This window comes from Ascaphus truei, chromosome 3, assembly GCF_040206685.1.
Source record: "Ascaphus truei isolate aAscTru1 chromosome 3, aAscTru1.hap1, whole genome shotgun sequence".
In the NCBI taxonomy this organism is placed as follows: Eukaryota; Metazoa; Chordata; class Amphibia; order Anura; family Ascaphidae; genus Ascaphus; species Ascaphus truei.
This window is the reverse complement of record NC_134485.1, coordinates 244405441-244430465: the sequence shown is the minus strand read 5'-3', so window position 1 is coordinate 244430465 and position 25025 is coordinate 244405441. Positions and strand designations below refer to the sequence as shown.

The 25025-nt window shown below is 40.4% G+C and overlaps 1 protein-coding gene across 5 annotated transcripts in view; it reads right to left on the bottom strand.

Moving 5' to 3' along the window:
• Window positions 1–12050: 12050 nt before the first annotated feature.
• The window catches only part of CRACDL (CRACD like), a 161618-nt gene continuing 148643 nt past the window's right edge, over window positions 12051–25025 (bottom strand). For 4 of the 5 annotated variants that reach the window (XM_075590507.1, XM_075590505.1, XM_075590509.1 and 1 more), the window contains 3 exons: window positions 17683–17873; window positions 13906–14053; window positions 12051–13217 (listed from right to left, as the gene is read on the bottom strand). In XM_075590507.1, the coding sequence (XP_075446622.1) occupies window positions 13072–13217; window positions 13906–14053; window positions 17683–17873 (485 nt within the window). In that variant the 3' untranslated portion in view covers window positions 12051–13071. The remainder of the gene's footprint in view (window positions 13218–13905; window positions 14054–17682; window positions 17874–25025) is intronic. The other variant, XM_075590510.1, reaches the window with a different exon arrangement.

Here is a 25025-nt window from a genome sequence, read left to right as displayed (position 1 = left end):
CATTTTGAATACTATGATATAATTTACAGATCTGTAGTCAATGTCACACAAACAATGTAATCTTCACTCTCCCCTGTTGACCTTCAGTTGATCTAAGCTGGGTAAACAGTTTTGCAATACATAAAAAGGTCAATTAGGGATTAAAATCTGAATGTCCTTTCATGGATATACTGTTCCACCTTCTCAGCGCAGAAGGGTAGAGCAGGAGAGACTTCAGTTGGTGTGCTGCTCGACTGCTGTTTATATGTAATAGTTATCATCAGCAATCACTTCTGTAAAATTACTGTTCAGAGACTTCTTTTCAGTTTCAAGCAGCAGCTTGTTTCAGGCATTCTGCAGAATGTTACAGTGGAGGATTTGTGACCCAAGGTACAAGCTAATATGTGCACACAATTTTCTGTAAATGGAAACACAAGTATCTCAGTGTCATCAAACATAAATTAAATCATTTGAGACATACCAAGATAACAAAGTGTGAGAAAATAGATGAGCTATGCTTACCATATTGTAACACACTCTCTATAGGGCCAACATATCTTTTTGCTTTCTCGACTTTGATACCAAAATATGTGTCAGCTTGTCAGAATTCCCACAGATACCCGGCAGTTAACATCTAGTACTAAAAAAGGCAAACATCTGTGCTCAATCTGAGCCCTATATTTACAAAAGTCATTCAACTTGCAATTGTAGCACTGATTGCACAAGTATAAAACTGTAGTAGATGGTACAGAGACACTTCACTTCAAGGCATCATTTTTCTTCAGCTATCAAAGTACAAGACTCACATTTATAGCTCTAAAAAGTCCTTTCATCATTCCAGTGGTGAGGCAATTACTCATGTAAGTACTTACAAGTTTACATCAGATCCTGTTACGTGGAAGAGCTGTTATAAGTGCTAGTGAATACAACTCATATGAAATCTTATTTAGTCTTTCTAATTTTGACAGCTATTTTAAGAGTCTACACCTTATTTTTTTATGGTACACACACACACACACACACACACACACACACACACACACACACACACACACACACACACACACACACACACACACACACACACACACACACACACACACACACACACACACACACACAGCTCCCTTTCCCTGTGACTTTGGGAACTATGCGTGCTGAGTGACTGTTTGGCACACATGAGGCGTAATCCTCCGCCACTGGGTGCCTGGGGTGATCACGTTCTATCAGTATACAGCGCCTTCACCTGAGAGCGATCCTAGCACTGCAGGATAACCCCTCTTCAGGACCAATGCAGTAATGAATAAAGATACACACACACTGGTATGACTACTTATCTTTACTAACAAATATCTATAACACAATAACAATACAGTCCCACATACAGTACCCACACCATATACGCACCCTGGTGAGATCCCCAAAAGTACCGAGGTGCCCTGGGCACCTAACCACCCAGTGTCCACAGAGTCAAGCTCACCCAAAGTATGTGGAGTAGTGCTACCCCCTGTGTGTGGCTGTGGGTGCACGTGGTTACCTTCCTTATCTCCGTCCAGACCAGGGTATAGGGAGATGGTAGAACTGCACAGTGATCCCAAGACGCGGTCCACCGGATCCTTTCTCTCCCTGCCTGCTGCGTCCGCCTCTTGAGGGAGCTCCGGTTGGAGGGTGTCCCTTAATGTCTATATTGTGTCTGTGGTATGGTCCATGACCGCAGGCCACACACACCACGTGGCGTCCGTCCAACGGTGATACTCAATACCACTATCAGCACTAGTGTAGTGACTATGGGGTAGCATCCCTATCTGGGGGCCTTCCCTACAGCAACCACAACCTGGAAGGGACTTAGGGCTTAGCTTGGGCCTAGGGGGGGAATCCGGAGCAGAGCCGCATTGATTTCAGGTCTGGGAACCCCTGCTTCCTGAGATATAGGCCCCGTTATGGGGTGCCGGGATCTCCTATGCATGTAAATGTCCCGCACCCCATAACGGGGCCTATATCTCGGGAAGCAGGGGTCCCCGAGCCTGAAATCAACGCGGTTCTGCTCCGGAGACCCCCTGCTACAATACACTAGTATTCAAAATGTAAAAAAAACATTTACGGCCGAGATTTGCGCAGAGAAAGGCGGCTCGACGTTTTTGCAAATGTTGCTACAGTATCACTGGTATTCGAGGTATATTAAAGGCACAACCCTAAGTTAGCGCAAAAGATATATATATATATATATATATATATATATATATATAAACAGAAAAAGAGAGAGAGCGCACGCCCCATAGCATAAAACTGTGTTTTTAATATGAAAAAGGGAAGGGAAGGGGGGGGGGGGAGGAATAACACTCACAAGAATAAAATGTTAAAAAGGCAATTTGTGATTATATCACCACCATCCGGTTCTGTGCTGCAGAATTTCGTCTTTGTGGGCTCCCTCAGGGCTGCCTGTGGAAGTCACAGCTCACCGGATTCCTGGGGTGCCATTTGCCGTCTGAATTCAGTCCAAGGACAATGTACTGATTGAGATAATAATCACTTTTCTACAATTTTATAATATTGTCTCTGTGAATGTATATACATGATTTACCATGTGTTATTGCTATATTTGCATGGGGAAATTTATACCTCATTCATGATGGTTAAATAATCCGATACACATCAACATGTATATATATATATATATATATATATATATATATATATGTATGTATTATTAAAGCCCAATTGAGTCATTAGGTTGCTTTTTGCTAATGTTGTATATATATATATATATATATATATATATATATATATATACATGTAGAGGTATCAGTACCGTGTTAGCCGAGCTTCAATAATCAAAAAATAAATAGATGATACCGTTCTGTGGCTAACGAAATGCTTTTATTTGTGCGAACTTTCGAGATACACTGATCTCTTCTTCCGGCGATGTTACAATGAATGAAGCAAGGATAACTTAAAAACAGTGTCTCTTGGAATGTTATCTGAGCTGGTCCTTCCCTACTTGTTAGTAGTTGTGCTACTAACTCTCACATTTCCACACCCACCCACACCATTTATATCCCCTCTCACTCCACACACACCTTGTGTAGAGCACTGTTTATACTGTGGGCTCTCCATTCATTTTTATTCACACTGATACACATACACACTCTTTCTTCACTTGCTTTCAGTTACCCTTTGACACCTCCAGCCATAAATCTCATACACAACGGGGAAGGACCAGCTCAGATAACATTCCAAGAGACACTGTTTTTAAGTTATCCTTGCTTCATTCATTGTAACATCGCCGGAAGAAGAGATCAGTGTATCTCGAAAGCTCGCACAAATAAAAGCATTTCGTTAGCCACAGAACGGTATCATCTATTTATTTTTTGATTATATATATATATATATATATATATATATATATTTCAGCCTAGATTACATGTAATATCTATACACTTTGACTTGAACAGTAGTGTAAATTTACTTAATTCATAGTTGCTCATCTTGTATGTGTTTATTATTTTGTCTATATGTGCATGTTGTATTGATGAGTTTTTATAGTTCTTACTGCTTTATTGCTTCACATATGATTATTGGATCTCAATTCATTTCCACCCCTGTGTATTTTATGTTTTGGAGCTAATTCAATTTATCATTTATTATATATTCTTTTATATTTTATATTTAGTATACACCTGGGGTTAATTTTAATTTAATTTTTTCATTTAATTAATTAGTTCACATTATGAATTCGAATCTGTTTTAAATGATTATAAATAAAACTAGTAATGAATTTAAGTATCCATTATGGTAAATATGTGTGTGATTTTTTCTTAGATCCTTCCTACAATATGTGTTTATATTTCATCCTTAACCTGTCATTTAGCCAGTTAGTCATTTATTTATGTATTTATATATTGTGTAGTATACATAGTTACGCCCAGCTTTACCAGCATATCATGGGTTAAACAATTATTTCATTTCGGGTTGCTAAGCGACGGACTGGCTATAAATACACAGGACTCCATTCCATTCACTATCAGCCCTTTGAGAAAGTCGCCCAGCGGTGACGAAACGCGTCAGGTACTCTGATAGCGCGATTACGTCACTACGACGCTGCGCACGCGCACGAGGCCACATCCAGTGTGGGACTCATACGGCGGCCATTCTTAGTGGAGAGGCAAGTCCTTGGACTCCGGTGGACTGAATCCAGTCGGCAAACGGCACCCCTGGCATCCGGTGAGCTGTGACTTCCACAGGCAGCCCTGAGGGAGCCTACAAAGACGGACATTCTGCAGCACAGAACCGGATGGTGGTGATATAATCACAAATTGCCTTTTTAACATTTTACTCTTGTGAGTGTGTTTCTTCCCCCCCCCCTTCCCTTCCCCATATTAAAAACACAGTTTTATGCTATGGGGCGTGCGCTCTCTCTCTTTTTCTGTTTTTATATATATATATATATATATATATATATATATATATATATGTTGTTTGGATGTTGTTTGGTGTTCTCATTTGTGGTACTTATCTATGCAATCTTGATGTGTGCAGCAGTGGTCAGATACAATATGCTCAATAGCTGCATTAGCACTCCCTGCTTTACCATATTTGGAACATATCATATATTTTCGTAGATTCAACATATTGTAGTCTGTACTACGTGGAGGGTTTATTTTGGATTTATTGCAACCTTATTACGGAATGAAAGGGTTTTAATGTATCTATTCATGTATAGACTGCACTGTGGCTCCGGATACAAGCTATAATTGCTACAATACATCTAGGGGCATATGGTAAGCTGCTTTTACTACACTGTAGCTAGCCTAGGTTGAATAAGTGTATATACATACCCAACCAGCCTAACTAGTGTTGCACTTTGATACAACAAGTACCGTGATCTATGAGGCTTATATACTATATACTGACGATTTTAGTCGCTGTATATAAATGTGTATAACAACTAAACATATATAGAGCCAGCTATAGGCTATATTATAGCCATTATCCAATTATCTGCATTTACAGTATATTATACTCCCACTGGACTGCAATAGTGGTGAACATACAACCCAAGGACCGAGAGAGGAGGGTAACATCTAGCTACAGCTCAACCCCGTTATGACGAGATCCGTTACAACGCGAATCCGCTTATAACGCGATGCAAGTGTGGCTCCCAATTTTCATGTTTATGAATACTTTACAACAAGATTATTGGTAACTTAAATACTTTATTGTACAATGCATACAATTGTACATTATTTCTAACGCGATCTGCTTATAACGCGATGTGATTCTTTGAACCCCAAGCACAGCGTTATAAGGGGGTTGAGCTGTATTTGGCTCAAATATTGATATCTAGAGACCAGTTATCCCTCCTTTCCTTACCTCCCTCGTGGGGATAATTTTAAATATTTTAAACAATTATATGTGATAATAATTTTTTTTTGTTTTTACCTTACTTCCTAGACCTTGTTTTGGTTTGGTTATTTGGCTTTTTGGACACTAAAAGTGTTTTCAAACATTGGTCAAAGATCGGTAGCAATGAGTGCAATTAATGGAGTTCTTTGAGCCTTTCTCTGGGTTCTATCTGTGTACTGACGCCTCTAAAGCAGTAATGAGAGGCCAAATCATATCATATGTCAATAGATACAAAAGGGAAGCGAACAAAGGTTTCCATATAGCAAGAATAGAACTAGGAAAGATGTATATAAAACGCTAAAAACAAATAATCCCCCCAAATATCGACAGAAATATGAGCAGAAAAAGAAAGCATGTGAAATCTAGTTAAACAGGAAATTAAAAAAAAAAAAAAGATAGCTGAAGAAGTTAAACTTTTCAACTATGGAAACAAAACAGGGAGACTACAGGGTAACCTCATGACAGGCTTTAATAACATTAGACCAATTACCAAAATGAAGGATACAGGAGGCCTGATAACAACGGAACCAGAACATATCTGTGGTATCTTTAAGACATACTCCGAAAAACTTTATGAGAAAGGAGACATTGATACAGAAAAAAGGGAACACTTCTTTAAAAAAATAAAGTTCCCAATAATCACCGACGAGCAACCAGAAAGCGTTAACTCCCCAATTACCCCGAAAGAACCGACAGACACAATACGAAACCTAAAAAGTTTTAAAGCCCCAGGCCCAGATGGGATGACAGGGGAATATTTCAAGATACTACAAGATAAGGTCAATAGCCCCTTACAAAAAACTTTCCAAAATATACTAGAGGGAAAGGGAGACCTTCCCTCTAGCGACCTGGCTCATATTAAAATTATTCACAAACCAGGGACAGATCCTCTTATACCTGAATCATATAGAACCATTTCCCTGCTAAACCAGGATAGCAAAATATTTACTAAAATATTGGCAGAGACTAGCTAAAATATTGCCCTCAATAATCCACCCAGACTTTATAAAAGGTAGGTCAGCTGTAAAAAATATTAGAAAAGTTATCTCTGTAATTCAATGGGTTAAAACCCACACGATAAACAACACAGCACTAGTTGCCATAGACGCGGAGAAAGCGTTTGATAATATCCACTGGGATCATGTCCTCTATATTATAGAGAAGTTCGGATTTAAAGGAAACTTCAATAGGGTACTGAGAACATTGTATAACAAACCAAAGGCTAGAACCATTGCAGCTGGGTGTATTTTAGAAATCTTCCAATTGCACAGGGGAACGAGACCGGGTTGCCCCTTGTCCCCCCTGCTATTCAATTTGGCCATAGAACCGCTAGCCCACTTCCTGAGGCAAATGAATGACTTCGAAGGAATCAATATGGGGAAACTGAGCTTGAAGTTAGTATGTTCGCGGACAACATTCTTATGTTCGTGTCTAACCCAGAAATATCGGTAGACAAAATACTTAAGACTATAGCAAAGTTTGGCTCATTTGCCGGCTTCGAAATAAACGTCACTAAGACTGAACTACTATACATATTAAAGCCGGATGAGTCAATCAAGGAAATCAAAATCCCAGTGAGGGTCACCAAAACCCCAATTAGATACCCCGGAATCAATTTAGAAGCAGACTTAACAAGGGTGTATAATAAAAATATCAAGCCCATTATTAAAAAAATTCTGGAAGAATTGAAAGTTTGGATGATATTCCCTCTGTCACCATATGTCAGAGCTTGCACCATCAAAATGATATCCTTTGCCAGGTTGCTATACCGACTACCCTTACTGATTAAACATAAAGACATAAGGGAGCTAGACAAAAGGATAAATAAGTTTCTATGGAAAGGGAAAAAAACTGAATATCGCTGGCCAAATTACAAATGACTAAAGATATGGGAGGAATCAACATCCCCAACATAAGAAACTATAACCTTGCGTGCCTCCTAAGACATGTGGGTGATTGGATTTTGAGAAAGGATTTTTACTCCACCCAGGAGGTAGAGAGACAATTCTCAGTTCAATTCTCTTTAGCAGAAGTACTACATCTAGAGTGGAACAAGATCCCCCAGGAGCTCAAACCCAACATACTAAGAGATACTATAGCCACATGGAAAACAACAAGAAAAAAACTGTCAACTACCAACAGTCTTTCAGAAATTGGGGTAAAAAGGGGATCAGATATCTAGATCATATCATAAGGGCCGACTAGGGAGGAAGTAAGGAGCTGGTGAGTGGCGTGCATGCGGTCGCGTGTGCCACCGGATGCAGCGGGACCCAATCCTAAGTGTGCCTGTAAATAGAGGGTTAATAGGCATTAATACCTGAATAAAGCATCAATATCTAAATCGCTATATACTTGTTATCACAGGAATGTAAAAATGTTGCAAGACATGAATCAAACTGTAATAACTAACTAAGGATCAGTTACTTTATTAGCACAAGACCCCACAACAATAGATTGTTAAGTTGTGTTACGTTATCAAAGTATGTTTTATGTAGCTTCTTTTTTTATACTAAGTTTTGTGTACTGTGTACCGTTCAAATGCGGCTTTTTCCGTTTTTAGTGAATATGTACTAAGAGATATATTTATTACCTCTGGGTTTGAGTAAAAATATTAATACCATATATTGGTTTAACGGAGATGTAAGAAATAGAGCCAGCACTGATGTTCCAAGGAATATATGATTGTTCTAAAGATATTCCATTGGAAGTAAGTATACGGACTACATAGGAAACAATGTATATAGAAGTTACCTGTTCGGGTGTGCAGTTTATGCAGAAATTGAAGTATATGAACCAATGGGAGGCTGGCTTGTGTGAGGTGCTGAAGGAAGAGGACTGGGAGGGAATATTTGAGTCTGCCACTAAGAGTTCAATTTGTACCACATTAAAGGAGAACACATATAAAGTTATGGTGAGGTGGTATCTCACCCCAGTTAAGCTTTTCAAATGTATCCCTGGATATTCTTCAATGTGTCCAAAAAACTGCAGAGAACAGGCAGATTTGTTGCATATGCTGTAGTCTTGTCCTCAAGTTACATCCCTCTGGCGGGAAATTAGGAATTGGCTACAGCGGATATTGGGGCATAGAGAGAGAAATGGGAGTCCCAAGCTCCCTGGCGGCGCCACTTCAAAAGAGTCCAGCAAACGTACAAGTGTAAATAATCTCACTTTGTATACTTCTCAGAGACTGTCCCATATGTGGAATTTAACCCCTTGTATCTCACACAGATAACACAGTGGTAGAGTATCCCCAATAGCCTCTGTCCCGAGGAATAACTTATATGGGGTATACTCATATAATGAAACGAACTCACTGTTTGAGTGTGTAAGGGCTCCTGGACGTCAGCGTGCTCCAACCGGGGTGAAAGTAGATTACAGGTAGAGAGGAGAATTCTGGCGGTGCAACTGCTCCTGAGAAGAAAAACTGCAGACCGGGACTTCTTACTGGTCAAAAAGCTTTATTTGGCACATAGCCAAAGGGGGTTGGATAGGGGGGGGGGAGAAGGCAGGGGGAGGAGGAGGAAAGGGAGGGAGGTGGGGGGAGGAAGGGGGGGAATTTGGAGATGAAGAAAAAGGAGGGAGTACCAAATTACAACAATTATGAAAAACGTAAGTTATTAAACCAGTTATTATAAGAAATGTTGGAGTTCTCAGTCTATGTTCATTCCCGATGGACTGAGTGCATCTAATAAAAAAATCCACAACATTTCTTTCTGATTGAGTAACCTCAGTCTATCTCCTCCTCTTGTTAAAGGTTTAATTTGTCCAATTCCCATGTATTTAAAATGATTTAATCCTCCTTTACTACATTGTGTAAAGTGTCATGAGACTGGAAAATTTAGATTGAAAAATTAGATCAAATTTAGATCTTTATGTTTTATTGCCCTAACATGTTCCATGATACGTTGTTTCAAGGGTCTTATTGTTCTGCCCACATAGCCCATGTTGCACCCACACTTTATGTAGTACACCAAGAATTGAGTATTACAATTAATAAAACATTTAATTGTAAACATTTTCCCTGTTTTTATTTCTTTAATCTTTTTCTTTAATAGAACAATCAGGCTAAAGAAATTAAGAATATAATTAAACGGCATTGGGGAATTTTGAGTCTAGATACAGATCTTCAACCAATTGTAAAAGAAGGTCCCAAATTTGTCTTCTCCAAAGCAGACACATTGGGAACACGCTTGTCTCCAAGTTTGTTCTCCTCAGAAACATCTGTGACAAATAATACAAGATATACAACAGGTTTTTTCAAATGTGGCTCATGCAAAATTTGTAGTTATGAATGCCCCATGAAAAAGATTAAAAAAATAAAAACAGGGAAAATGTTTACAATTAAATCTTTTATTAATTGTAATACTCAATTTTTGGTGTACTACATAAAGTGTGGGTGCAACATGGGCTATGTGGGCAGAACAATAAGACCCTTGAAACAACGTATCATGGAACATGTTAGGCAATAAAACATAAAGATCTAAATTTTCCAGTCTCAAGACACTTTACACAATGTAGTAAAGGAGGATTAAATAATTTTAAATACATGGGAATTGAACAACTTAAACGTTTAACAAGAGGAGGAGATAGACTGAGGTTACTCAATCAGAAAGAAATGTTGTGGATTTTTTTATTAGATACACTCAGTCCATTGTGAATGAACATAGACTGAGAACTCCAACATTTCTTATAATAACTGGTTTAATAACTTAAGTTATTCATAATTGTTGTAATTTGGTACTCCCTCCTTTTTCTTCATCTCCAATTCCCCCCCCACACCCTCCCTCCCCACCTCCTCCCCCTGCCTTCTCCCCCCCCCTCTGCAACCCCCTCCCTCTCCCCCCCTTCCCTCTTTTTAGTATTTTGATATTATTTCTATCAGGTGTTCTTAAAGAGTTAACAATTAAAGAACAATTTATTAATTTTTGTGATCCTTTTTTCAGAAAGGGTCATTACAATCTTAGAACATTCTGATTGAAATTTTATGAAGAAACTTTATGAAATGTCATGTAATTCAATGAAATTATATCTCTTATTAGGTAAATTCTTTGATTGGTGTGTTTGTCAGGATGTATTTTTAGTCTGTATCATCATTTGCATAATTATTTTCTGACGATGTTGATTGTGATTATATTTAGTTAATATCTAATTAATATTTATTATTTATTATTGTAGTTAATCTAATATTTTTATTTATTATTCATAATTTTTTGTATATTCATAAGATTTTCTGTGGTAGCCATGAAGTCTTTGTTTTTAATAGATTCATATAGTTCATATGTTTTTTTAGGGCTGTAGGGAGGCTTTTGTGAAATATATATACAATTGGTTAAATTCATGTATATACATTCCTATTAGATAATGCAGTAGTCTCCCTTTTAGTCGTTTTGTTTATATGTCTGTTCGTCCATTCTTCCCTGCATGTGAAGCTTATACCCTCCTCGGCCCCCACCTTTGGAGGGGAGGAGTTTCAACTCTGAGTAGGCGGAATATATTAAATGCACACGAGGCCCCGATTGGCTACACTGTGGGGAAGTGTGGGTATTTTAAGGTGTTCCGTGTAACATGAAGTATTCTCTTTGATAAAGCGCGGAGTGACGCGCGAAACGCGTAAGAGTGTTTCTCTGGCTGCTATGTGCCAAATAAAGCTTTTTGACCAGTAAGAAGTCCCGGTCTGCAGTTTTTCTTCTCAGGAGCAGTTGCACCGCCAGAATTCTCCTTTCTAACTGTAATCTACAGAGGATATTGGGCCTCAATATACCTTGGTTATTCCTTCTAAATAGATCAGTGCAAGGTTTGTTCAGATCTGAAAGTAAATTGGTTGCCCATTTTGAAACAGCAATGAGATACGAGATTGTAGCACTATGGAAACATAAAGAATATTCCACAAATTTCCAAAATTCGTAATAGAATTTGGTTTGTCTGTCAAATGGAGAAATTGACAAGCCTGGTCAATTACACCATTTCTAAATTCCAGAAAGTTTGGCAACCATGGTTAGCTCAATCAGATATTCCGGGAGTGAGGTTGACCACAATTTTGCTATGCTAGATGTAGATACCGTTTCCTCTGATGTACAATCCACGGCTGGCTAATAGAGGCTATTTCTGTAGTCCTCATCAGTATGAGGAGGCCGTGACCGAGCGGGGACAGCAAAGGTTGGACCATTCAAGCAGAAGAAAGTAACGAGGCCCGTCCCACCCCCTCTTCCCCCCTACCTTTCCCAGATGTGCCCCCGATTTTATTTAATCCCAGAATTTGTAATGTAATGATATGTATGTATATTATGTTGAAATACAATAAAATGTACTGTAAGTTTAAAAAAATAAAAAAATAAAATAACACATAAAACTACATTTTTTTTATTAGATAAAAAATGTTTTCATCACAATCTAAGAATTTATTTTATTCTGATAATTAAATTCATGTTGTAATAAATTGTTTTTATTGCCACTATACAAGCATAACAATATCATATTTATAGTATAAATTATTTACATCTGCCATCCTCACAACACCAAATACTCACTTCACGTAAAACTTTAGGAAGCTTACTGGTAAAAGTTATTTCTTGATCAATACCGACCAAAAGTATAAAGATGTATAGCAGAAGGCTATCTGGGTTATCTAACGCCCCTTCCACATCTATAAGTACAGTACATACAGTAAGTACTAATTGTTCTATCTTTCAGGACAGACATTAGTACAGTACAAATCTCTTTTTTTTTTTAAAGGTGCATTCAATTCTAAAATACAGTTTCAGTTAAAAACGCTGTGTTATACTATTTGAAATGATCCAGTGTTTTACATATACAAACTGGCAAAGCTGTCATCAGGAAAAATACAATGAGGTGTGTACCTATTGTATCCTGGTATTCAGCTGATGCATTATTAGCCATTTCCAGTATGCAGCAACCTACAGTATCAATGTAGTTTACTCTGATCTCATCTTGCTTCCATCACTAGGCTTAGGGTTAGCAAAAAACAGTTAGGGAGGGGTAATTTGATCCACTTCCTGTAATGTGTAGTATCATTTTGCATATCTAGTACTGTTTAGGTCTTCTGAGATATCTTAGACTTTGCCTAAGACACTAGTGTAAAAATGACTAGGTTGACACAGGCACAAAGGAATGGATTTGGAACTGAGGTTTGTATCATAGTCCTGTCTGTGATTTTCTTTTCTTAAACACCAATACTGTGGCGTCACTGGCCAGGCTGTGATGCACCTGAGTTAGTGAATGCCCTCTAAGCAAGACTGCAATGTAGAAAGCAGTAAGGAATGAATGAGGGAGCAGCACAGGTCCACATGGAAGTATCTCAGGTTGTGTTTCAGAACCGACACTTAAAAACGTTACATGGAAATAAAAAAAGAGGACGTTGATAAAATTCTGAAAAATATCATAGTATTTATTTAAAACATACATTTTTAAGAGTGAATGTATGTTTAAAAAAAAGTTCCTTATAGACTAGCTATTTACTCCTGAAGTGAAAGGAGTGTTGGTAAGAAATCTGTTGCAGGCCCCTGTACAACAGGAAGGCAAGGGAAACCATTTGTTTTGCTCATACACCCAGAAGGCCCGTTAAACATACGCAGAGTTTTCATCAGTATCCCCAAATAAACCTGGCTAAAGTCTGGTGGATTTAGAAAGTATGAACAAATAACAAGTGTGCGCGGTGAGCATTTCATTCTCTTATTTTATGATCTGAGGCATATCACTCCAGGCCTGAGATTTCTTCTTAGCGAGTTCCATCCAAGATGGCTGATCGGTCACAGAACGGCTAGCTCGTTTGACCGGAGTTTTTTCGTCTTTCTCTTCCAGCAAGGAAGACGAAGTAGCTGTGAAAAAAAAAACCTCTTTAAGTTTTCTTAAAAGTAGAGAAATGTGGGTATCAAAAGAAAAATAACTGGCAATTCTGCTGACTAGTTTTAATCCAAACTGGTTGAATGGTTGTTGGTTAATGAAAATACAGTGATTGTTTTAAACAATGGTAAATTTGCTAAATAAATGTAGTGGCACTGTCTCTGATTTAAAAAGAATCTCTATATGTTAATGCTGGAATCTTCCTACTTTTTTTTTTTTACCGAAGAAGTTACTGGGTATAAATCTCCCTCTGGTGAAAACAATGGCTGCTAAATCTCAGGCCGTTAAGATTTAGTCATCTAGTTTTAACCCTTTAAATATATTACTGTTATTCGATCAGTTTGGTGAGCCTGCGCATTTAAGTATGACTTCCATATCTGTATATGTTATGATTATGAGATATGACACCAGTTCGCTCTCTTTTTGTCACAATAATTATGTGAAGTTTTCCATATTGAATACGGTGATAACTCCTTATTTTTATTGGTACCAACACTGCCCCACTGTTTGGCTGAACGTAGACTAAACTTATTGCTGTTTTATGAATAAACCCCCCAGAGTCTATATTGTTGATAAAGCAGAATTTATTCATGCGTTTTCAATAATGCTATTTTCCGCCACCAATACATGGGAAATTTGATTGAGTGAACGTTTGTTTCTCACCGGAGACAGGAAGTGACAATGTGTTTGCTCTTTGCCGCTGCTCTTTTAGTTCAGCTTTTGTTTCTTGCCCATGTAATTCAGGGAAGATTGGTGCTGCTGAATTTGTTGTTTTGTTCTGGACTAAGTCAACTTGCTGCCTTAAATAAACCTGAAAGGAAAACAAAACAAAGTATGAAAGATTTGTTTTTCCTGGCTTACAGAGAAGGCTGTCCACAGATTCACTCTTTGATAAAGCGTCAAGTATGGCGGGAAATGCGTCAGAGGTTCCGTTTTTTAACCTTTTCTAGGCTTGATGCTTCAGTAAACTTTTGTGCCAATTTTTGATACAATTGCCTCCAGTTCTCCTCATTGTTGGGGTGCTGTCTTCTCCTTTTTCTGTTTGCCACATTTGAACAAAGTTAACAATTTACTGGTTGGCAGCACAATTTACTTATGGTTCTGGATCAGACCTATGTAGTTTTGTACTGTTGCTTTATAATGAGACCGTATCTGCATTTTTTTAACATTTATCCATCACATAAAAAGGTGGAGACAATAATGTGATTAAGATCAAATGGATCAGAGAAAAATAAATTATATGGTATTGAGCTCAGAATCCTATAATCAGACCAGGAAGTTTCATGCCCCCCAAAACAAAATAATAGGGGTATGTCGGTAAGCTAGTTTAGGCATTCTTAGATAAATGAGATAATAACAATAGGAGAACAGTTAGTTAGTAGCAATGATTGTTAGCTTATCACCCTACAAAACAGTGAAAAGTGATACTCCAAAGGCATTACTTTGTATTACTATTCAATTACGTGGCCAATGTCAGTGAGCACAATTCTGTGCATCATAATTTCACTTATGGATAACCTTCAAGGTTTACAAAATAGAAAACAAATGCTGGAATAGAGGAAATTGTGCTTTCACCCTGTGAAACAACGACCCATTTTATGGATGCTTCTTTGTAAAGTCACATGAAATCTACTTAAACAATAAAATAATGATTTACTACTGAAATCTCATGCTAAATGCCAACAAAGCCAACATGATGTTGCTATGCACGGATGAAAAATGTCCCATTATGTTTTAAATCCTCTGGTAGATGACAGAACTTACTAGGTATAATTCACTTAGGCACAGAAGCACCAAGCTGCATTGTGTCAAGTTTCTATGAAAATCTAATATATCACTGCACGCAAAGCCAACATTTACTCAAATGTGTATTAATCAGAACCCACTTCTTATCTACCCTTACATTATTGAGAGGTTGTTCAATTTGTCTGTTAATATTAAACGGTTGCATTAAATTATCATTTTAAACTCTGGCACTTTGTATGGCTCAGAAAGACAGGATACAACAGCTGTACCAAAAACTAAAGTATATTTACTATTGAACATCTATAGCCACCTCTTTATATCAGCCATGCTGCGCAACCTTGTGAAAATGCCAAACCTTCCTGTACACCAGGCACCTCTTTACACTACACTACATCTCCTTGCACAGCTCTTACAGGTGATCGCACTGTTTTTATTTTAGTTTAATAACAGAGTATTGAAGCACGGGGTCCCAAGAGGTAAACGGCTCCCACACATGGCTTCTCCATTTTGGCTTTATTTTTGTTAAATAAATCATGACACGGTGTAATATGTCATGTGTTGTCGTTCATCTGAGGTTGTATTTACCTAATTTTAAGACCTGCTAAGGAACAGATGATTGTTATTATGTCCTGATATGTAAAACCATAGAATTCAAGAGGGTGCACTTTCTTTTTCACATGACTGTATATGTGTGTGTGTGTGTGTGTGTGTGTGTGTGTGTGTGTGTGTGTGTGTGTGTGTGTGTGTGTGTGTGTGTGTGTGTGTGTGTGTGTGTGTGTGTGTGTGTGTGTGTGTGTGTGTGTGTGTGTGTGTGTATCAAATGGGCCTAAAGTCAGTCTGTGGTAGGTGATAAAAATCAGCAATATTTTTTTGTCCGTAGCCCAATATGGCCAGATATCGCAATTTAGTGAATAGGTAATTTGGTATTAATTACTTATTTGCATAAGCCATGGTACAAATATAGCCAATATATTACGGGGCTAAAAAGCCCCTGTTCGCTGCTTAACCGATGGTGACTTTAGTGAATCTGTGCAACTCAGTCAATCTAATATGTGCTGTGGCTGCGGTGTCCCCAAGCATGGGGACATTCAATAAAGATTGATGTTGCACTAGAAAAACTCCTGGCGCCCATCTTTTCCATCACCCAGAAGACCACAGACAGCCCCGGAGACAAGGTAAATGGTTGTGGATGCCTCCTACCCCACTTCACTGATGTTCTCTCTGTAGGGAGCCGGGCAAGGAGAGTGTAACAGGGACTTATCCCTGTTGAAGAAACTGCCTCTAAATCCAGCAGGGAGCTGGTTAACTGCAGACAGGCAATTAACCAGACTCCACCTGGCTAATTAGGACTCTGAGACAGGTTTAAAACTCCTGCTATAACAGACCTAGACAGTTTTTCCTCAGCACACAACGGTGCTGACATGAGGAGAGGGTCTTGAATATACAGGTGCACTGTATATTGGCATCAAGACACAGGGGGACCAGACCTCTTTTCCTGGACGCAGAGGACTCAGGAACCTGCCAGAGGCCGGACCTCAAGCACACCAAGACACCTGGACACCACTGACCTGAAGGGCCACCTGCTTTAAGGTACGGCTGAGACTTTGGGGTGATAAGTGGGTAAGGGGCTTTCCCCCCCAACCTTGCAGAGAGGGACTGGGGAAGTAAGTTAGCCCTTACAAAGGGATAGGTGTTTACTGTTTTTGTATATTTTTGTTTGCTGTGATGTTTAAAGGGGCAGGCAATAAAGCCATATGTTAATTTCACCCTACACAGCATTAGCATACCTCTGCCCACATCTCTTACAGAGGGTTACAACAGATGTTCAGGCTCCCCTCTACTCCCTACAAGACAAATGATCCATAACCTCTTGCTAGATCCATACTCAAACCCGTCAATTTGTACTGGCATGAGATGTCATTGCTCTATTGGATTCTATCCTGTACTGTTTGGGCCTCACTGGAAAACCTTCTCCCTGAGTCTCTTACTGTATGTCAGGTTTATCTTCCTATTTATGTTTGCCATTATTTCTCCCCGGTGTAACTTTATGGCTCTTGTCACGATTCACCTCCAGGAAACATTTTAGAAATTTAGTAAGTGATTTCTATTGCTAATGACATTTCCCATAAGGAACCAACCGTTTTTGAAAACATATGTTAACATTATTAACTGTGTAGACGTCAGTGCCATATTATAATGGATTATTACCACCACTATATGTCTCCCCCCTACTAGCAAACTCTGCCATGTTACTTGCATTCACTTTTATTTCTGTAAATCTTGCTAAGATTGTGTAATTCCAATTTCTGTAAATCACCCTTCTTCCACATAATCACCCTTCTTCCACATAATCACCCTTCTTCCACATAATCACCCTTCTTCCACATAATCACCCTTCTTCCACATAATCACCCTTCTTCCACATAATCACCCTTCTTCCACATAATCACCCTTCTTCCACATAATCACCCTTCTTCCACATAATCACCCTTCTTCCACATAATCACCCTTCTTCCACATAATCACCCTTCTTCCACATAATCGTCAGCAGATACGCTTAATACAATACTCTGTGAAATTTTGTTTAGCTCCGTCAGTTCCTCAACCTGACAAAGGATTGGAAGCATTTTTGTCAGCAAAGGGTTTTACGGTTGTTGCTTTTTTGAAACAATGAAAATATTTTAGTGAAAGCACCTCTGTCCTTTCCTTGTCCTTGTTCTGTTTTTCAGCCTCCTGATACACAAGTTTCTCTTCTGTAGGGGGCTGCTCTTCCTTCAGCCCCCTCTGCTTCTGCAGTGCCAGGGTTATCCAGGCTGGCTGTACTTTGCTCTCTGTTCCTTTCACAGACTCCCCTGCGGTTACTGAGGAAGGAGTGCTTTTCTCTGCTGGGAAATTAATTGGAAAACACAGTTAGGAGACGGAAACTTTACCACAATACCAACGAAGACAGAGATCTTACACTAGGATCAGGGAATTTTGATTATAAAAGAAATATAGTGGTTTGGCTGTGCAGGAAATCCAATGCTTTTGGTTTTAGATTTGTAAAAAATGATGGGGGGGGGGGTGGAATTAATTAATTAATTTTGAACGTTTGTGTCCATCCTTAATATACTGTACATGTATACAGTAGGGCCCTAATTTTGGTGTTCTGTTCATATGATGGTACCGAGAAAGGGGCCGCCATGTCTGTGCATGGGCAGAAAGGGGGCTGCCGAGGTCGCGCATGCGCAGAAAGGGGGATTGCAGGTCTGCGCATGCGGCGAAAATCACCAGTTACGCGTTCTGGCGATTTTCACTTTGCGGCGGGGCCATAGAACGGAATTAGCATATATTATAGTATATATAGGATGTGAGGGGGACGTAGGAGAGGTGAGGGGGACGTAGGAGAGGTGAGGGGGACGTAGGAGAGGTGAGGGGGACGTAGGAGAGGTGAGGGGGACGTAGGAGAGGAGAGGGGGACGTAGGAGAGGTGAGGGGGACGTAGGAGAGGTGAGGGGGACGTAGGAGAGGTGAGGGGGACGTAGGAGATGTGAGGGGGACGTAGGAGAGGTGAGGGGGACGTAGGAGAGGTGAGGGGGACGTAGGAGAGGTGAGGGGGACGTAGGAGAGGTGAGGGGGACGTAGGAGAGGTGAGGGGGACGTAGGAGAGGTGAGGGGGACGTAGGAGAGGTGAGGGGGACGTAGGAGAGGTGAGGGGGACGTAGGAGGAGAGGGGGACGTAGGAGAGGTGAGGGGGACGTAGGAGAGGTGAGGGGGACGTAGGAGAGGTGAGGGGGACGTAGGAGAGGTGAGGGGGACGTAGGAGATGTGAGGGGGACGTAGGAGAGGTGAGGGGGACGTAGGAGAGGTGAGGGGGACGTAGGAGAGGTGAGGGGGACGTAGGAGAGGTGAGGGGGACGTAGGAGAGGTGAGGGGGACGTAGGAGAGGTGAGGGGGACGTAGGAGATGTGAGGGGGACGTAGGAGATGTGAGGGGGACGTAGGAGAGGTGAGGGGGACGTAGGAGAGGTGAGGGGGACGTAGGAGAGGTGAGGGGGACGTAGGAGAGGTGAGGGGGACGTAGGAGATGGGAGGGGGACGTAGGAGATGGGAGGGTGAAAAGAGCGAGTGTCATGGGGGAGAAAGAGTCACATGAGAGAGTGGCATGGTGGCAGAGACACATAGTGGGGTAGGAGACATGGGGGGGAAAGAGTGAGATATGGAAAGAGAGTGATGGGGGTAAAGAGTTACATGTACAGTATGTGTATATATATATATATAAATTTTTATTTGTATAGTGTCATCCATGTACAGTACATAGCACGTCACAGCAGTAATATATGCTACAAAATAATATAAGACAAAATAAGAATAAACGCTTCGAACATAAAAGTTAACATTAGAAAAGGAGTCACTGCCACAAAGAGCTTACAATCTAATTGGTAAGTGGGGAGAACTTACAGAGACAGTATGAGGGTGTTCTGGTAAGAGTGTCTGCAGGGGGCCATGGTAACTGTATATGTAAGGTGCGAGTACTTTTGAGCTACTGAAATACTTTGTTAGGCTGCGCTTATAGTAATGGCGACGGCGACATGCGGGCGGCCGCAGACGTCACACGCCGCCGTCGCTCCAGCAAAAGTTGCACTCGAGTAGTGCGATTTCGCTGGCGGCAAGGGGCGGTGACGTCAGCAAAGGGGAAGGCACAAAAGGCAAGATGGAGATGTGATTGGCTTGCCGCCAGTCACGTGATGCGGCCGTTGCTGTGCATCACAAAATCCATTGACTACAGCGACTTTGGTCCGCCTGTCGCTACGCAGCACCATCGCGGTCGCGCCCACTATAGTCACACGCGAGAGACTACATGTACTTGTTTTGGCATCGTCGCCATTGCTATAAGCGCAGCCTTAAAGAGGCGAGGTTTAAGGCAGGCCTTGACTGTGGAGAGAGAGGGTATCCCAGAGGCATGTGGCAGTACGTGGAAAAGGTTTTAGGTGGGAGAGGGCTTTAGATACAAAAGATAAGACAAAAGAAATCCTTGAGCAGAAAGCAAGAGGCGAGCAGGGAAATAAGGAGGGGCAAAGAAGTGTATAGTTTTCAAAGGGACAGATTCATCAACCATCGGTATGGGTTAGTGCAGGGGCACGCAAACGTTTTTTTGCTGCACCACCTCTGCCTGTTCTGCTCTGGTGGTGCGACACCCCCCCCTTACCTCACGCGGCGTTAGGTCATGTGACGTCACGTGACCCGCGGCGTCATTTGCCACCGTGTTGCTATGGAGACAAGTCCTGACGCCGGAAGAGTGAAGGTAAGTTTAGAGTTACAGGGGCCTCACGGAATCCCCCGGTATTTAATTTAAATGCCTTGGGGAAGAGCGCGGGGCGCCTGCAACGCTGCACCCCCCCTTTGCACACCCGATCCGGCGTTAACTGCCATTGACTTGAATTTGAATTAATGCCGGATTGGGTGTGCTAACTCATATCAGCGCTTGATAAACCTTCCCCAAAGAGAGGGGAATTTTATAAGTAATATGGTACATAATGGGAAGCCTGGAGAGAAATTTCAGCAGTAGCACAGCAGATATGGATTTAGGAAAGAGTGAGCAGCAGTATTTAGGATAGATTGTAGGGAAGAAAGTTGAGTGGCATAAAGGCCAGATAGTAGGTTACAGAAGTCAAAATGAGAGCGATTGAGGGCATGTATTAGAATCTTAGCAGTACAGGAAAGGACATATATTTACAATGTTACGGAGGGACAAAATGGTCAGGTTTTAGCTATAGTATGAATATGGGACGAAATTGTGAGGAAGGAGTAACGTGTGACACCAAGGCAGCGTGTTTGTGGTAATGGTTGTATGATAGTGCTGCCACCTTGTGAGTAAGGTAGAAGTGGACAATAGGGCCAGGCTTGGGAGGAGGTATGAGTAGGGGTTGAGTAATATAATAACCTTGGTCATTGGCAGTGGAGTCAGCAATGCAGAAACCAGATTGTAGAGGGTGTAAGAGAGAATATGAGTAAAGAAAATGGCGCAATTGAGAGACTACAAGGTGTTCAAACAGTTTGGAGGCAAAATTCAGGAGGGAGACATGTTGATAGGTAGAGAGAAAGGTAGACAGTGGAAGCTAGGGGTTTGAGGACATGGGAGGGTTTGGATCAAGAGGGCAAGCAGTAAAGACAGATGAGGAGAGCTACAGAAACGTCCTAATATGTGACAGAGGAGAAAGAATCAAGGAACGCAGGATGTGAGTTAGAAAGAGAAGGTGACGAATATGAGGAGGATACAGAGGGATGCTTTAATGAATGGAAACCACCTTAGTCTTGAAATAGTCAGCAAAATCTTGAGGTGAAATGGAGGAAGAAAAACAGCTTACAGGTGGAGGTCTGGAAAGAGGAAGGAGAGAGTCAAAGAAAGACGGTGTGGGGTTAGACTTGTGAGTGTTGATTAGTGAAGAAAAATAGATTTGTTAAGTCTGGGAGAGAGCAAAGTTAAAACAAGATATGAGGAAACCAGAGAGAGCATGAGATTGTCTCCAGAGGCATTCAGCCAAGTGAGTGGAGGAGTGGAGCATGTGTGTATGGCAGGGGGTGGGATGACTTGGGGGGCTGAGAGATGGACAGATGTGACATGGGGGGAATACAGAGATATGGAGGGGAGAGTGACATGAGGGGGGAGTGGGTGACATCAGAGGGTGTGTAGGACATGGAGTGGTGTGGGTGACATACGGAGGGAGTGGGTGACATGAGAGGGCATGTCCACTAACTGCTCTGGTGCAGCTGTAGGGTCCTCAGGGATTAACTGCAGATGGGGGGCTCTTTTTCTCCTGCTGATCCTGCCTCCTTTCATGGTGTGATTCCCAATGTCAGAGGATGAGGGGAGCCTCCAATCTGCATTTAACCTTGTGGACCCTACAGATGCACTGGAGGAGGAAGAGACACACAGGGGGTGGGTGAAGTCGAGGTTTGGGTATAAACCTGGGATTGGGGTCCATGGATCTAAGCTGTGTTCAGTTGGACTTGAATATATGGATGGAGGTGTGGCTCAGATTTTGCCAACCCCCTGAACCACCCATCCTTAAACTTTAACAATGATTAGCTAAAACTCATTAAACACTGCAAAAGAATGACACCGAATTTACCAAAGAGAAATCTTCAAATGCTTTTAATGAAATTCCTTTTTAGTAATAAATTGGATGTTATTTTTTTTGCAGGTTTATTTAAATAAATAGGCCCCATTGTTGGTTAGAGAAGAAAATTCTCTAGCGTTCTGTCCACTACAGACGTCAGAATGTATTGCTTATATTATGATATTAGTTGGGCTGTTCAAGTTTGGCTTACATTTGAAAAACAAAATTTCTGAAACAAATGCTAAAACTTATACACAGTAGTGGTGGTTCAAAATGTTGGGGTTTGTGAGACATTTGAGGGCCCAGTGCTAGTTTGTCACTTTATTAATTATTTAACATACTGTACGACATGCAAAGACTGAAATGTTTGCCCCGTGGGTAGCAGTGACTCCACTCCAGGCTCTCTGTGTATACTTCTTCATGCAATGCTAATTGTTTACACCTAATTCCCTGCCTATAAATACCTAAGCATTGCTCTCCCATTCTGCGGGCCTATTTCTGAAACTACCACCAACCCCTCCTCCTTCCCCAGCCCACAGTCCTCCATTAGTATTGCCCTTCTATTATGATGGTGGGTAAAAGGCCAGAGCTATCCATGTCAATACGCTGTTTTTATTAAGCCTCGCCATTTGTCCTGCCTATGTACACACATGGCATTTGGCAAATGGAAGAACCCATGTCAGAGAGGATTCTTGATATCGTGGCCAAACAACAATTATATTTAAATGTATGCTTTTAATAAATCTAATGCAATGAATAGGGGTCCTCTGGGCACATCGGTGCCCCAAACTATTGCCTAATTTTCTAGTTCCTTAGATCCACCTGTCATAGAGAAGAATGTAAGTGTTTGAGTTGTGCATGGTAACACATACATGTGCACAGGTATGTGACATACATAGTAGAACCAGTGAGCAGGGCTGTATGACTCACTTTGGAACATTCACATAAAACTCAGCGAGATAATAAAGCATGCAAACCATCTTCTCAATATGATTTATAATACACTACTAAACTGTCTCTCAGAAACGAGAAAAACGTTATTGTTGTGCAATTGAGAATGCTTTTATATCCTGCAAAACAAATATGCAGGGATAATTGAACCATGTGAATGCTTAGTGTCCTTGTGTGCTGATGTGTGTTAAAGTTGATGCTGACTGTGTTCAAACCATAATATGAATAGTTCTTGAAATACTAGACACGTCATACTGTAGGTGCCTTTTTTCCCCACCAACTACCCTTTAGTTAGTAGTTTATCACGTTAAGAAAAATAATTTCTACCCAAAGTTGATAGTTAAACCTTTATATATTAAAGAGTTTTCAGAACAACTTGCATAAAAACTGAACAATGTAAATATGAACTTGTGTAAACACTCCATTTGATGTCTCAATTATCTACGGTGTATGTAATTATGTTCACTACCCTTAAACCTACATCTGTATCAGACTAATGTTTGAAGAAACTCTTTGTCTGTAACAAAGCAATGGAAACAGTGACAAAAATATTGATTGCAACAACAAAAATATGCCAACAGCACAACAAAACAAAATTAAGAAAATATTGTATTAATGCATTTGTTTTTTAAACTATATAAGATCTTCCCATACGTTCTGCCCTTTGTGGCACCTGTATTAAATATAACAAAGGCAGAAGAGCCCAATGCTACATCCAATGTGACAAAATATATAGTAAATAGTATATAGTTAAATACTTCAATAATAATATTCTCATGAGTAAGGGTAATTTAGGTAAACCCTTTGGCCAAAGAGTTATAAGCCTGCAAGCCGCGTCAAGGCATAACCAAATTTGCAGGTCCAAACACTAAACTGTGAAACTTCTCTTTTAGCTCTGTTGGAGGGAGAATGACCGCAGTGATTCTGTCCATACAGCAAAATGAAAAAACCTTCCCTACTTAAATTTTATTTTTAAAATAGGGAAGTTTTTTTCCCCTTTTTTAACAGCTATTTTCAGCTCTGTGGACCCCGATTCCCCAGACACTTACCGGTAAATGTACCGGCATTCATTACCCTCGAGGGAATACAAAATGGTGGTTTATATCTCCGGGCCTGTGTGTCCTACTACAGTAGCTAGAGGGGAGGCGGGAGATGTTAAAACCAGGAAGGAACACAGGTAACGTTACCAGAAAGCTGAAAACAGCCCAGTACAGCTCTGGGGACGCCCTAGTTGTATTGAATTGTATGTCTTTATCTATATAGCGCCATTAATGTACATTGCGCTTCACAGTAGTAATACATGGGGTAATCAAATAAATAACAGATAATATAAATAACAGATCATGGGAATAAGCGCTTTAGACATAAAAGTAACATTAAGGAAGAGGAGTCCCTGCCCAGAGGAGCTTACAGTCTAATTCCCATCCTGTAAAGAAATGGGGAAATAGGTAGTGGAGGTTGCTGCTTTAAAGCTTATTTTACTTTCAGAATGGCCCTAGAAACAGATATTGTGAAAGTATTCAAGTTATACAATAAGTGAACAGATGCTGCATCCACAATTATTCTTAGGCCTATTAGCGCATATCTGCAAGGGGCCAGCTTATTTTTGCCTATTCCTTATAGAGGAGCCAGGCCCTCATCTAAAAGTAGCTGATTGTTTAAACGATGATACAGTGTGTAATCTAGCTTGTAGGCTGCATATTACTCACTGAATCTACATATATCCTGTCAGATTCAATATGTGACATTTTCTAAAATCTGTATGGAAATGCAAAATAGTTTCTGTTAAGGTTGTCTAAGTTTAATATTTGCTAACATAGTGGTGGAAGGTTTTTTTTATACTAAGAAAAGGGGGGAAAACGATGGACTCAGTATGGAATTTGATATAGTCCATTATAATACAATATATACAGTAATCAGTTTCAAATGTCAAACTGATGCACACCGCTCAAAGGTAAGAAAAGTACCTTAATACTTTGACAGTAAC